We start from the raw sequence: 14,615 nt of genomic DNA, 5'->3' as shown, positions 1-14,615 counted from the left end.
GGAAGGCTTGCCAAGCCACCTCTCAGCATGCAGGCATGTTGCAGATAGCAGCACATCGGCTCCTTTGGCTATTTCAGCCAGCTCCAATCAAAACTCTGAAAGAAGAAGCAAGGAAACAACTGAAGTGCGGGAAACGGCTCTTGAACATACATTTCCGAGGTGGTGACCAAAGGATGCTCGATATCCTGCGTCTCTCTCTTCTCACAGAATCATATTGATCTAGCAGCCGAAAAACAATCTCACAGTTTCACGGCTCAGTTTGCCCCCGATACAAAATCCCCCATACTTATAGTGCAGTGCTGAGGCATGTCCCATGTACTTGCTTTGGAAATCACATTTTGCGCCGGCACAAAACCTGTCACCGGGGTTCCTGTGGGACGTACTGGTAGTGCAAGAACACAAATGAAAAAGAAAGAAAGGCTTCAAGCCAAACGTATCCAAGAATAGAGAAAAGGTTGTTCTTCATCCTTTTTTCCTCTCTTTTTTCCCCAAGCAAATTGAAGAGGACAAATCCCGTTTTCTGCTGCTTTCCTGTTGCCTAACTTCTGTCCCCTGATGCAAGGAAAAAGGGAAAGAAACCAAACATAACAAACCAGGTGCTGATCTGTGGAGCGTGAGTCCATAACAATGAATAATCTTTCTGGGCTAAAACATGTCTGAGAGATGCTGCAGCTTGGATTGTGGGAGATGACAGAGACATGGATGATTAACATGGATGATAAGAAGCCCGTCATACGGCTTCTCACTCGTCTCCAGCCACAGCAAGGAGACAGGACAGGAGAGAAAATTGTGCTACACAAGTGATACCAACCCTGTCAGAACTGAACAAAGAAGAACAAAGCATTCATCAACCAATGGATGAAGACCAGGGTATGCAAAATTAAGGCTGTTTTCCCCACTAACATAATTACTTTGCCTTAATCGGTAGCTAATTTCATTTCCCCATTCACATTGCTCAATCTCTTGCTAATACAGTGTCATCTGCAACTCACACCAATAAGCTTTCATTTCACCATCCCAGATAACTTAGTAACTCCAGTAAACTCTTGGTTCACTCTTTACTATTATTCATAAACATTAGAACATTAAACTGTTTATGAATTGTAAAAGCTCCATTCCATCAACCACCTCCACTTCCCCAACCCCCTGTTCCTTCTTATGTCAGCAGTTACAATTGGTAAACAGCTTCAACTTTTTTATCCCACAAGAATGGAAGTTAACCCTAAGGAGACCTTTAAGAAGCTTTTTGAAAATCCAAGTTACAGCATATCAGTGGATCTTTGACATCTTTACAGGACTGCAATAAATTTGTGAGACAATCTCATGCTAACAGAGGCTGTATTGACTCTTCTGCATTATAAACAGGTCAATCTACATGCCTAATTGTCCTTTTGTCATTATATTTATACAGGTGCTTCTATGGTATAGCCTCTAAAATCAGCTGAGAGCCTCTTCTAAAAGACCAGTAATCTGTGGCGCTCTTCATTCTTCTGCGAGCCGGGCTCTTTTGAGCAGTAACTTACTGGCTTCACTTAGTAGTTGAGGAACATAGTTTCAGACTGTATCAAAACATCTGGGTGATCGTTATTCACTTTTTTCACTTCTTGCTATTTCAAATACCAATTTGTGCAAAGAGCATTCTTAGGACTCTCTAAAGCCCCACTTCTGCCATAAGGAGAGCTTCAGTTAATGATTAGGAAAGGGCTCTGGAAATGGAGAGCCCTGCCCACGCCAGTGCAGGGACACAAACCAGGACTCTCCAGTCGAGAACGCAACCAGCATTCAGAGCAAGCTCTACCAGCCGGAGGGTCCCACAGAACAGCCCACTCCGCCACGCAGCTGACACTACCACCAAGTGCTACCTTCCATAACGATCAGCATGTTAGTGGAGTCCAGGAGCGTTGACAGACATCACACGCCAGCCACAGCAACTCACATCATCACAAATGACCCCATTTAAGGAGTTCTCCACACCCCCAGAGGACCCTGCTGTGGCTCTTTAAAAATCAGGTCCTCAGAGATACATCAACAAACTTACCATCATACTGTTGTTCTGCTCCTGCCTCGCCTCCTGCAAAATACTGCTAAAGAGTTCGAGGTAATTCAGATTCTCTTCTATCACATGGACAAAATTTTCCCTGCAGGGAAGGGAAGGTATAAGATGACGGATTTAAAACACAAAGCAACACCAATGTCAAAAGGCTCTGCACTGGGGAAAAAAAAAAGACCAAACAAAAACCAACCCAAAAAACTCATTTATAGTTCTCTGCAATTGTAGGAGCTACCTTGCAGGGCACAAAAACATGCCTTGAGGTGGCATCCTGCAGATCCCCACCCTGGAATTGTGGAGTTTTGCTCTCCTTCCCTACGGAGGAACTGCACAAACCACACTGAAACTCAGCCTTAACAGAACCTAGGAAGCGAGCCGAGTACGAGGGGCCTGAAATTACTGCCCACTCCCCATGAGGTTTACATCTCTTGACTCTTTGTACAATGCCTCGTACAGTGAAGTGATGGTCTGAAGAGGAGCTCTGAGGCGACCCAAAGGCACCTTGCTCAGGAAAGCACCTATTAAAAGGTGATCAACCCACATTACTCAGAGGCGAAAAATGCCCCGCAGCAGCAGACAGAAAAGAGGAAGCAGAAAAGGTTGCTCAGGGTTTCAGAAAAATCAACTGACTTCCAGCAAAAGCCTGCTTAGAAGATGTGTATCTTCAGAACCTAGGTATTTCCCTGACCACCGAGAAAGAGATGGCCAAATAGTTTGATGCCTATGTTCACAACCCCTGCCCAGCACCCCCCAAACCAGCATTGCTCCGGATTGAGGGCTGAGCAGTCTTTGCAGGGTGTCTTCCCTTTTGTTACGCTGACTGGAAGTAAATTTGCTATTGAAGCAAAGAGAAAAACCCCTCAGCTCCTGACAACCCTCTTACTCAACTAGGGCTGGCTGAGAGAGAGGGGCCTTAATAACCAAATCCAACCCCAAAACAGAATAACATGACATGCAAGAAATGAATAGCACAGTGCCAGCTGATGGAGATCACAAGCTTTAGCTGAGAGTGGTGTGTGGAACCTGCTCAGGACCAGAGAGCGGAGCTTTCAGAATAAAGAGTTCAACCCAATTCCTAATTTTTTAGAGCATTAGTAACATATGAGCTATGGAAACATCTTTTGGAAGGATAAAAAAAAACCCAGATATTGAACCAGATGGATTGCTTGGTACTGACCCCGACTTCAGACCTCTTCAGAATTAAGACTTTTTAAAAATCACTGAAGCTGTAAGAAGCACTAAATATGGCCTGATTTATCTGGGACTTACACTAGAACTCAGGCATGAAAAGAAACTGCATTTTGCTCAAAATCTCATTGCTGCATTTTGCTGTGGTATGGCCATAAGTAAGTTACTAGAACTCCAGCCAGGAGTTGAACAATGCTGCCTTCAGAGACAGTCTAGCATGCCAAAACTGTCCCTGGCCAGCATATCCAAAAACCCACCACATGGGACATGGTGAAGAGATGCCCCTCAGGCCCCCTCAGCACTGGAGACTCCAGCAGCAGAGGACAGGATTTCAGGGTGTATGCGTACAAAATGGCTACACCAACTTCTCTGCAGTGGCCTCCTCTCCCAACAGCTCTTACCCATCTTCGGGAATTGCCACAGATGACAGAGGGTGAGGTACACTCCCTGAGGAGCTCTGTGGGAGCCACATGGCTGCCGGAGTTGAGGCTGTCCCTTCCAGGCTAGAGCTCACCAGCGATCGAGAAGAGCTCTGAGTCTAGAAAAAGAAGAAATTCATCTGCTGTGATGGGCAAAGGAAGAATTTAGTCAGGCTGAATTATTTTGTACACAAGACTTGCGATTAAACATAAGCACTGTTTGTAACGTAACACACACAATCTAGGCCATGCCTGTGGCCGGCAAGTCAGCTGATAGAACCCTCCGCAGTTTTGCAAATAGCTGGTACCAAATGTCTCTGCATGTAAGTCACCTGTGTTGTTCACGGCATGTCTTCTACACTGAAGAATTAGGAGGCAGTGCCGTGTCCTAAACTGTGAGTCACACACAGCAGCAACTCTCCTGACAGGGGAAAGACATACACGTTTCCTATCCTGACCTTGAATGTAGGCATGCGGAAATCAGGAGATTGCTTCAGCTGTATAGTCACTGTAATTGATGCAGAAAAAGCAGTGTAGTCTTATAACACCTTAAACTAACCAGGAGAGCACCTATTCCGCTTTTGCAGCACTAAAATCATGATAGGTTTAATACATCAGGCTGAAGTGCACCTATCACAGTGTATGCCCTTGCAACAGCAGCACTAGAGGTTCAGGGAATGTAAGAACAAGGCGTGTGGCACGGCATGTCTGCTGTACTCCAGCCACCAGTGATTTCCAGTTTGATGACTTACTGGGACCAAGGACTCCTCTACTGGGCTTCTTTTCCATGAATTTGTCTAGCCCCCTTCTAAAACTGTGTCAGCTTTTAGCATCTCAAACTTCCCTTCTCTACAGTGAAATCAACCATTGTGTGGAAGTTATCCCTTTTTGGTCTCTTCAGAGTTGCATTTGATGTTCCCTGGCTCCTGCACTGGATGGAAGAGCAAACAAAGAGTCCAAAAGCTACTCACGCAAGCAATTTTCAGCAAATGCCATATCTCCCTTTGTCTTTTGCCCTGCATCTGCATCACAGAGTTGTCAGCTTCCTTGATGTTATTTAGAGCTACTTCAATCTTTGGAAGCAAGTCAATGATCTTCTGCTTACAGCCCAAGAGCTTGCTATAATAAAAACCAAACACAAAGTTACTTTCCAGCTTGTGTGGCAATATGTTTTGGCAAAACCAAAAGCCTCACCTTAGGACTCAAGAAAAATTCTGTGATAACACCTCTTTCTCTTAGCACAGCACTGTGATACCTGCAGGTACAAAACCTGCAAGACTGGAGGGACCCCTGGACTTCTCCAAATCCAGTTAAGACTCAAAAAAGCAGGCAGACAACACTACTATTAATAGCCACAATATAAGCTCTTCTTATTTGAAGTGCAAAAATTGATCCTGATGACAATGGACAGCACAGCAACTCAACCATGGTATTTTGTTAATTTTCCCTGATCTGTGCTGGTCTCTGTGGGCTGCCCATGCCATACCTAACAACTTTCTTTATGGGATCTACTATGCATAAGCCACAGATGAAAATAAAACTAAATCACACTTTGCTGACTACTGAGATCTGCATAATGACATTTTGTCTGAACTGCTTGAAGAATTAATGAATTAATGAACAAATCACTGTGGTATCTTCTCAGTTGTTACACTATTTCTTTTTTTCCCTTAAGATTTTAATCCTAACCTAAACGCTGGCAGAATTTGTCTCATTTTAAAGTGAACTCTTGGATGCTAACAGCACAAGCCATTGCATTCTCCTCCCCTTCCCTATTAGCTATAGACATTAGCTATACGTTTGAAAAAAAAGTACGTGGAAATTCAACACAGACACAAAGGAGCAAATTAATATTGCTATAAGAAACGTACACCTGTGGGTGGAGCTTTTGGGCTCTCATCCCCATGGTTTTCCCTCTCCTTTCCTGCTACAAATGCTGCAAGTTGCATTTGTTTGGGGTTTTTTCTGCAAAAAGTACCTGAGATGGCCGAAGAGCTCCTTGAGAACTCGATCTTGGCTCTGTACTGTCTGCACAATGATCTTCACCATGTCCGTGCTGTCACTGTAGGCATGATCTGAAAGGGCCATCAATCACCACGTTAGTAAAATGCTCTTCAGTGAGGAGCCACTCGGGACAGAAATGCCCAGAGTCAAGGAAAGATTTGATTTAATGAGTGCAGCCAAACAAACTGAAACACAATGAAACATCTTAAAATCTGTCACAATCTCTCATTAGGCACAGCTTTTCCTTTATGTCTCTTCTCTCCACACAGTAACATATACAATTCCAGCCACTCTTGCTGTCTAGATACTCTCTCCAATAAGGACTGCAGGTAGCTGCCAAATGCACAAGTAATTAAATCTTTCCGCTCAGCAGCTACAATGTTCAGAACATAATAATCCCTTGGGTTGGAGCGACACCAGAGGAACAGCAGCTCTTCCCGTGTCTGGGGGGAGTAAAGCAATAGTACTGGGGGCAGGCAAAAAGGCAGAGAATGCCAGAAGGCAGACACGTGTTCAGGGCAGATGCTCCAAGACTGAAAACCAAAAGACAAACCCAGGGCTCAGGAACAGGACTACAGTAATCTGGGAGAGCTCTAGGCTCAGCAAAAAGATGAAATCAGCTTCAGGTATGCCCTTGAGTCTGGTTAACTTTAATACAATCATCTGCCTTCTCCTACCAAACGGTATTTTCTGGGTTTGAGCTCTGAAAAATTAGTCATGGGGTATGAGTGTGAAACAGCCTTTGAACCATCTTCTTCCATACCTGGAGGTCTTGTTTTTAATTGCTTGTAGAGGTCTATGGCTCTCTGTTCCCTTTAAAAAGAAGAAAATGATTCATACATGTATCAACAAGCAGGTGACTCGAAAAAAATTACCCTGCAATTAAGTTATGCCTTGCTGAACCTCATACATCGGAGCTGCCACCTTATTCTATAGCTAGTACACAGGTATGACATTTGGAACACAGGGATGGTCTTTCCATGATGGAAACCAACTCTTCCCGAAAAGCTGTCTCTCTTTTCCTCCGAGTATGCATTTTCTCAGATAACCATACCAATTGGAGGTTCTTTACAATTTCAAATTCTCACATGGCTCAGCTGTGTTTTCTTTCCACGGTATCCTTAATTATAAAACTTCATTTTTCTAACTATAGGTACTTCTGCACAACTGCCTGAGATATTCTTGTTCCTGTTCTGCATTTTTTTTCCTGAATTTTACAGTGATATTCTGCAAATGGAAAGAGACAGCTGCATCACAAACAAGAGGACAGAGTTTCTCTTCTTCCCATTAAATACATGTTACTTCCCTCAATATTTGAAAAGCAGCCAAACACTGAAGCTTCCACCCTTGAAAAAGTCTTCACTGTTCTAAATCAAAAGTCTGACAGAAACAAGCAGCAGTTTAGCCAGTTCTAACTCTGCTTTTGGGCCCTCACCAGCCCTCTTCTTCCCCTTAGGTGCCCTTAGATCACCCCAATACTGTTTCAAGAGATCATGCAAGCTGCTTCTGCTTCTGTAAGTCAGCATTTCTAGCGTGCTGGATAGTTATCCATCTTGAAACTCCTGCATCAGCCAAGGACAGGGGGAGAGGTGCCCTGCTGCACCGGGAAAAAGAGAACATTAGCATCCAGCACCATCAGGTAAATTTGAGACATCACCCAGGATCCCTGTGTGTCTCGTGGCTGTGTATATCAAACCTTAAGGTAGTGCTCTGCAGCATGCTTTGCTACAGCCCCAAAAACTAAAGAGCAGGAGACTCAATCTGTTCTCCACTTCACTCATTAAGAGGAGTAGCTTTGGACCAGAATAATCAACAGCTTAGGGCACACTTTAATCACCTTGCAAATAGCTGATACAGCCTTGGGTTTGCAGTGGTGAAAGTGCTTAAAAACAGTGTTTTATGGGGCAGGTTCCTGATTAGTTTAAGCTGCTCTGAATGTGGGCTACTGCTGCAAGAGGTGGTTTCTCCCTTCCACCACTTCCTCCCCTGCGCACCAGTTCTGCTGCTCCTGCAACTACACATGGTAGCAACTTCGTGGATCTAGCTCTGCAAAGAGGGAGGGGGGAGAACATGCCAAGAACAGGCACATTTCCTCGCAGAATACTCAGTCATTTGAAAGAGCTCTTACTAACAACAGATTTAGTGGCTATTCAATCTTGGTGGCTATTTGATCCCTCTCTTTTCTAATTGCCACTTGTGCTCTCAGCAACAGCCCAAACTACAATATTTGCTTCCTACTTCTTAACATCAGTAATACCACTTAGCTCTTGTGTATTTTAATACTTTATAAAAAAATAAGTATTCAAGTTTCTAAATATTCAAGTATCCATGAGCTGTTAATTATTAGGGCCACCAAAATGACCTGAGGGCTGGAGCACCTCTGCTACGGGGACAGGCTGAGGGAGTTGGGGTTGTTCAGCCTGGAGAAGAGGAGGCTGCAGGGAGACCTTATTGTGGTCTTCCAGTACTTAAAGGGGGCCTACAGGAAGGATGGGGAGAATCTTTTTAGCAAGGCCTGTTGTGACAGGACAAGGAATAATGGATTGAAACTAAAGAAGAATCTGACTAGACATAAGAAAGAAATTTTTTTACAATGAGGGTGGTGAAGCACTGGAACAGGTTGCCCAGAGAGGTAGTGGAGGCCCCATCCCTGGAAACATCCCAGGCCAGGTTGGACGGGGCTCTGAGCACCCTGATCTGGCTAAAGCTGTCCCTGCTCACTGCAGGGGGTTGGGCTGGATGAGCTCTAAAGGTCCCTTCCAACCCAAAGCATTCTGTGATTCTATGATTATCCTTGCTTTGAAAACACATTGAAGATATATTTAACAGGATTTTACAACGATCTTGTAATTTTCTGAGTCAACACTGTAAAATTCACTCTTGTCCAATACAAAAAGAAATCCTGCATTTTTCAGTTGAGACTAAGATATATCTTAGGCCCACCCTCTTCTAAGATGAAGTTTCACAGTCAGTGACAGAGAAATGTCCTGTCCTCCCCAGCTGTTTTCCATGTTTCCCCAGGTCTAGTCATTGTGTGGCTGGAGGGTAAGTTCGGTAAGTTAGATGAGTTTACTCCTGTGACTGAATGTTAATCTTTCTTGCACAGCTAGCTTTCAGATACAGCAGTGTCCTGTTCTGCCTTATAGTGCTGCCAAATGATCATTAGAACTTCAAGAGGAAGGAGGAACTTACAGCCGCAAGAGGTGGGATCTTCCCTTTTACCAGCAAAATGATCTTAAACCGATTGTAAACTACTTCATACTCACAGTTTGCAAAAAGGCAAGGAGTGCGTTTCAAAAGTGCCGATGGAACCAACAGAGAAAAAAAAGCCCCTCAGACAGTGAAATACGTAAAATCCATTTATGTGCAATAAAAACAGTAAGCAAAGGACTTACAAGCTCTCCATGACCTCTCCTTGGCGCCTTGCGTATGGACTCTTCTGAAGCTCTACAATCTCTGTGTGCAGAGCCATGATCTGCTCATCCAGATATCCAATATCTTCAGCCTAATGGGGAAGCGTAGGTACAAATCAAACTGAAGGAGGAGAGCAATAAAGCAGATAAAGATATCCAGAATACTTCTTTGGATAATGGGCTGACTCCATGCAGAGTTTAGGAGAAAAAAGCTCTTTGACATGACTGCTGCTACAATAACTGAGGTTACGGTTATTATCTTCTCAGTGCATGATAGCACCTAGATCCAAATCTCTGACAATCACACTGGATGAGAAAAATCAGCTTCTTCATAAATGATATCTCTTTGAGATGCGCACTGCACACACACACACACTCTCTGGCTCTACATACATTCCAGCAGCAAAGATTTATTCTCCTACTCTTACAGCATAGACAGAGGGTGCTCTCAAATTTTACCCTCCTGTATACATTTTGGGTTAACGCTTCTCCAGTATTTCACACCTTACTCAAAGCAATATAAAAGTTACCAATCTCATGCCAAGCCCCCACAGTAAGTTAGGTGAGGCAGCCAACAACAAAATTTCTGAGTGTGAGGAGTAGCTATGTGGTGCCAGACATGCACTGGAGATCCCCAGCATGGTTAAGAAAGCACTGGTCACCATAATGGGTCTTGGCACCATGGACTGTGGGCACTGATCTGCCTTCCTGAGAAAGTATTTCGAGATATTTCAGCTTCTCCTTTCTGACCTGGGGCTGTAGGACCTGAAATTGAACATTTTCCAGAACATACCCCTTGCTGAAGCTGCAGAAGTACTTGGTGTGAGGCTATGGGATGTGATCCCTGACCTGAAAGGGATGTCTGTAGGTCTTGCAGGTAAAGAATAAATCAAGAAGAAGCAGCAGCGAGAAGCCACATAATCAAAGGCGAATCGGATTGTGAGAAAAGAAGTAAACTCTGCTTTCAAAAGAGATGTCTTTATCTGGAGCACCATGACTCACCACACAGCATAACTCTGTCTCTTGAATTCACAGAAGTTAAGCTGCCTGCTAGATAGACTGAGATACCACTGTGCATCACAGAGTAAAACATTTTCCATTCCTGATAAATGGACACGGTGTGACTGTACACGTGGACTGCACAGCTTGAAGACAGAACATAATTCTGATGGTCTGCAAAGTAATTATTTGTTGAGGTTCCCAGTTTTCTGGAAACAGCCACTGACAGCTTTGAGTTATTCTGCTAGAAGCAGCCTCCCTTTTATCTTTGTTGCTTCCTAACAGGAAGCAACGAGATCCCAAAACTTAGAGAGCTAAACAGAGGTGAATTCAGGTGGGAATCCCAATTCCCCTTATCTCCATCACAGGAGCAAGCAGAATCAAGGCTCTAAGAACCTTTTGACTTAGATGAAGATAGGTAATGGATCCCAGAACCTGAGCTACCCAGTCTATTCCTTCACAGAGGAAAAAAATAGGCAGAGTAATTTATTGTTTGTGTTTCTAATGGTGTCTGGGATTTTTATGTATTAATCAGTGTGCTCTGTATTACTATGAGAGCCAATACAAGAACTCCCTGCAGGGGAGAGCAGAAATGCGAGACATCAGCCCAGCAAACCACGTGACAGTCCTGGTCAGCAGAACACGCAATGTTCTTGGCACTCCTGCAGCTAGCTACTATTGCAGAGCACAAAGAAGAGAGTACTTTTTGAGAAATTTTAAACTGAGAAATACATTACAAATGTGCTGATATTTTTTTTTTGCATTCCTTCTGAATGTCGCCACTTCTGAATGATCCCCTCTGAATGCCTCCCCCCTCACAAGCTTTATTCAGTACATCCAGTAGAAGAGAAGAAATAGCTTTTGACAATAAACTACGACCATCCTAACCCTGTCCCTAGTTTTCACCGCTAAAAGCTTATTCCTTCCCTATAGGCCTGGACAGAAATGTAGGCAGAATTATTCTCTGTCAAAAAGGCCTCTGTCTCCTCATCATTTTCAGCGGAAGTAAAATTAAAATGCGCATTCTCAAAAGACAGCGATCAGAATTCTAAGCAGTCGATAAATTTCAACTAGCCTTTCTCGCAGAACTAACTCTGAGAAACAGAAAGCCATTATGTCAGCTCAACTGTCCATAAACCACAAGTGAAAACATCTGTTAACTATTAGGACTACTCAGAGTAAGAATTGGCTCTAGCTCTGCTCTAAATTTCTTAAGGATGACTCTTATTAAAAACTAATTTCCATACTTACTTGCAGAATACCAGAAACTTATGTCTGTACTCCTAAATGAAGTACTGCAATTTTGAAATCACTGCATAGTAAAGTGATTGGTATTATTTTCAGCTTTAGCAATGGAAATTTTTGTGTGCAATAAATCCAACCAGGAAGACTCTTGTCTATAGCAACACCATTTCTTCTGGGCAATAATGTGTCTCTATAGTCTACTTTCCTATATAGACAACTGAGCCTAGTGACGTTTGTGCTGGTTTTGTTCAAATCACTAGATTCAAACAACTTGGTGACTGAGGACTGTTTCTTTTTTAATGCATCTGCAATGCTATTCTCATTCCCACAGCAGGCAGGATATGAAACACACTGAAAGGACATGGCAGTGGCACATACAGCACTAAGTTCCTGTCATGATCTCCTTCACAGAGAGATAATGGAGCTTCTTTAATATCCCCTACCTGCGCACACTGAGAGGCCTTCTCTTCCATCTCCTTCCAGGCTTTCAGCATCTTTTCTGAAGCTTAAGAGAAGAGAGTTGTTAATTTATAAAAAGATATAGACACAAAAATAAAGCACGACCTGACCTTTATGTACATCAGTTGAACACAAAGAGCATGACGCTGAATCTGCAAGCGGGAGTCATGACCCAGAGAGCAAAGACAGACAGCAAAGTTGCAACTTAACAACTCCATGCTTGACCTTAACTCACACGCGAACCCTTTGGTAGGATTTCACTGTTTGCAATCACCGGCCTAAAATGAGTTTGAGTCTTTAAACTCCACAATTAAGCTCAACAACTGCCACTTTTGATTAAACACAGACTGTCCCAAACCAGTTCACCAAGTCTTTACATCTTCCATCATCATCCTTCAGACCAGTCATAATTTTTGACTCAAGTTTTGGTTTTTAGCCATATATCCAAACTATGCATAAATCTTACTATTCTCCCCTGAGTATTATTTGTAAGATCCAGATGTTTCTGTGACATTAAAACTGTAGCTGACGCTTTTTCACCTCATCTCTCAACCTGACTCATTCTACCTCCTGATATCAAGCACAGCAGCGTCACTCCCTTAGCACTGTTCAGAACGGTGTTTCTGCAGTCACCACGCCTGTTTGTTCTGCCATGGATGGTTAGTGGCCCTTCCACTGTACAGCAAGTGCAGCAGCTCTGCCCTCCACTTTATGCCCAGTGACAACTCCAAATTAATCAGACTCTGCATGAATAAATAGCAAACATTTACATCACCAGTACTATTAATACTCCAATTTTCTTAGCTTGGTCTCAGTGGGGAAGAGCTGACCACCTGTTTTGCTGTCACTGAAGGTCTCTAAAAACATTTTATTTTTTTATCCTCCTGCCTTTGCTTCTGCCAAACTCTTCTCCTGCATCTGCTCCAGCTAAAACATACCCATAAAGATGCTGAGGAACACAATAGCAGCTCCTGCATTCATTTTCTTTTAAGCTCTTACCCACAGCCCTTCATAGTCAGCCTGATCCTTTACACAATCAGACAAGACACCCAGGCAAGTATTACACAACACGTACATATGCCATAAGCCATCTGGTCACTGTATCTCTCCAGGTCAAGGCGAATGCTTTGATGAAAGAATTCCAGCTTTGCTTTCAGTTGCTGAGATGCTGACACCATATTGTTTTTCATTTTGATTAGGTTGGCATTATACCGAAGAAGACTGAGCCTAACAAATGAAACAAGAACGGCACACATTAGTTGAAAAGTGTATCTGGACTTACATGGCCAGTGCTGTCACATTACCTGAAGGAAATACATAGCTAGCAAAAAATCTCATAAGATCCTTGGAACAGGGAGTCTCAGTGGGGTCATAAGACTCCATCTCATGTTCTCAGAAGCTGCACATCCTCAGCAAGCAAAAGAGAAAGTCCTTCCTCATTTCCCAGGATTTTTTTTTTTTTTTGTCAAGCCCAGTTAAACAGTTTTTGCAGTGTAGCGTATTTCTTAGCATTTACAGGGTCCTGTAGTGCATCTTGTCCCTGGTGAATGCTGGCACCTTTTTTATCACTTGGGATATATGACACTGCCCATTCTGTGATTCAGTCACAGGACAAAACCCTAAAAATATAACAAACAGTTCCACTCATTCTGCCACTTGTGAAATTACTATCCTGGACAGCCTTAGAAGGAATGTTGCCAGCAGGTCAAGAGAGGTGATCCTTCCCCTCTGTTCAGCACTGGTGGGGCTGCACCTGGGTCCAGTTCTGGGTTCCCCAGTACACCAGAGACATGGACATACTGGAGAGAGGCCAGTGAAGAGCCATGAAGATTATTAAGGGACTGGAGCATCTCTCCCATGAGGAAAGGCTGAGAGAGCGGGGACTGTTCAGCCTGGAGAAGAGAAGGCTGAGTGGGGATCAAAACATACCCGAGGAGAGGGTGCATAGAGAACAGAGCCAGGCTCTTTTCAGTGGTGCCCAGTGACAGGACAAGAGGCAATGGGCAAAAAATTGAAGCACTGGAGGTTCCCTCTGAACATCAGGAAACCCTTTTTTACTGTGAGGGCGACGGAGTGCTGGCACAGGTTGCCCAGGGAGGTTGTGGAGTCTCCCTCCTTGGAGATACTGAAACGCCATCTGGACATGGTCCAGGGCAACCAGCTCTAGGTGGTCCTGCTTGAACAGTGGGGCTGGACTGGATGACCTCCAGAGGTCCCTGCCAACCTCCACCATTCTGTGAGTCTGTGACTATATTCAAGGTTCAAGTTTTTTCAGTTATTACCAATGTCAGGCACTACACGGTAGAATTCCTGGAGTGGAATAAGCTCCCAGGACAAGTATGTTTTATAATGTAAAAGTATAGAACAGCAGAGGGCTGTAAAACTTTGGGTAACCAAAACTCCTTAAGATGTACATTTCCATACAAACATTCTCTGTATTTGCATAATAGTGAATCTTCTGAATGAGGAGTAACAACTTACATGGCAGCTCTCTGGCCCTGGAAAAGCCTGCTATAATCTTCTTTTAGCCCAATCACGTAGTGAACTGCTTCTGCCCATACCTTGCGCAGCTGAGGAATTGGCAGTTGGATTTTACTATCCTGTACTGAATGCAAGAAAAACACAATTGTACACAAACGAAAGGACAACTCTAGAAAAGGACTTCAGTGCTTACAACATTCCTAATTCCTGCTTCAGGTGCCTAAACTAAGGGATCACGCCACATAAGGTCTGCTCAATTTTTATGTGACGCTGCCTAAGCATATGTAAGCTTTTCACATTACAGCTCCCCAGGTGTTTGACAGCCTACTACTGGCCAGGCAACAGCTCATGTTTGAA

At 43.6% G+C, this 14,615-nt stretch overlaps 1 protein-coding gene across 2 annotated transcripts in view; it reads right to left on the bottom strand.

Annotated features, from left to right (window-relative positions):
- Nucleotides 1–54: 54 nt before the first annotated feature.
- Nucleotides 55–14,615, bottom strand: part of CHUK (component of inhibitor of nuclear factor kappa B kinase complex) — a 30,327-nt gene continuing 15,766 nt past the window's right edge. For both annotated transcript variants that reach the window (XM_075717799.1, XM_075717800.1), the window contains exons 12-21: nt 14,259–14,382; nt 12,853–13,004; nt 11,762–11,823; nt 9,057–9,166; nt 6,425–6,474; nt 5,636–5,732; nt 4,629–4,776; nt 3,640–3,776; nt 2,039–2,138; nt 55–95 (exon numbers count right to left, since the gene is read on the bottom strand). In XM_075717799.1, coding sequence (XP_075573914.1) covers nt 69–95; nt 2,039–2,138; nt 3,640–3,776; nt 4,629–4,776; nt 5,636–5,732; nt 6,425–6,474; nt 9,057–9,166; nt 11,762–11,823; nt 12,853–13,004; nt 14,259–14,382 — 1,007 coding nt within the window. In that variant the 3' untranslated portion in view covers nt 55–68. The remainder of the gene's footprint in view (nt 96–2,038; nt 2,139–3,639; nt 3,777–4,628; nt 4,777–5,635; nt 5,733–6,424; nt 6,475–9,056; nt 9,167–11,761; nt 11,824–12,852; nt 13,005–14,258; nt 14,383–14,615) is intronic.

The sequence above is a fragment of the Pelecanus crispus genome, chromosome 10, assembly GCF_030463565.1.
Source record: "Pelecanus crispus isolate bPelCri1 chromosome 10, bPelCri1.pri, whole genome shotgun sequence".
Classification (NCBI taxonomy): domain Eukaryota; kingdom Metazoa; phylum Chordata; class Aves; order Pelecaniformes; family Pelecanidae; genus Pelecanus; species Pelecanus crispus.
The sequence above is the reverse complement of the archived record's forward strand: the minus strand, read 5'-3'. Positions and strand labels throughout refer to the sequence as shown.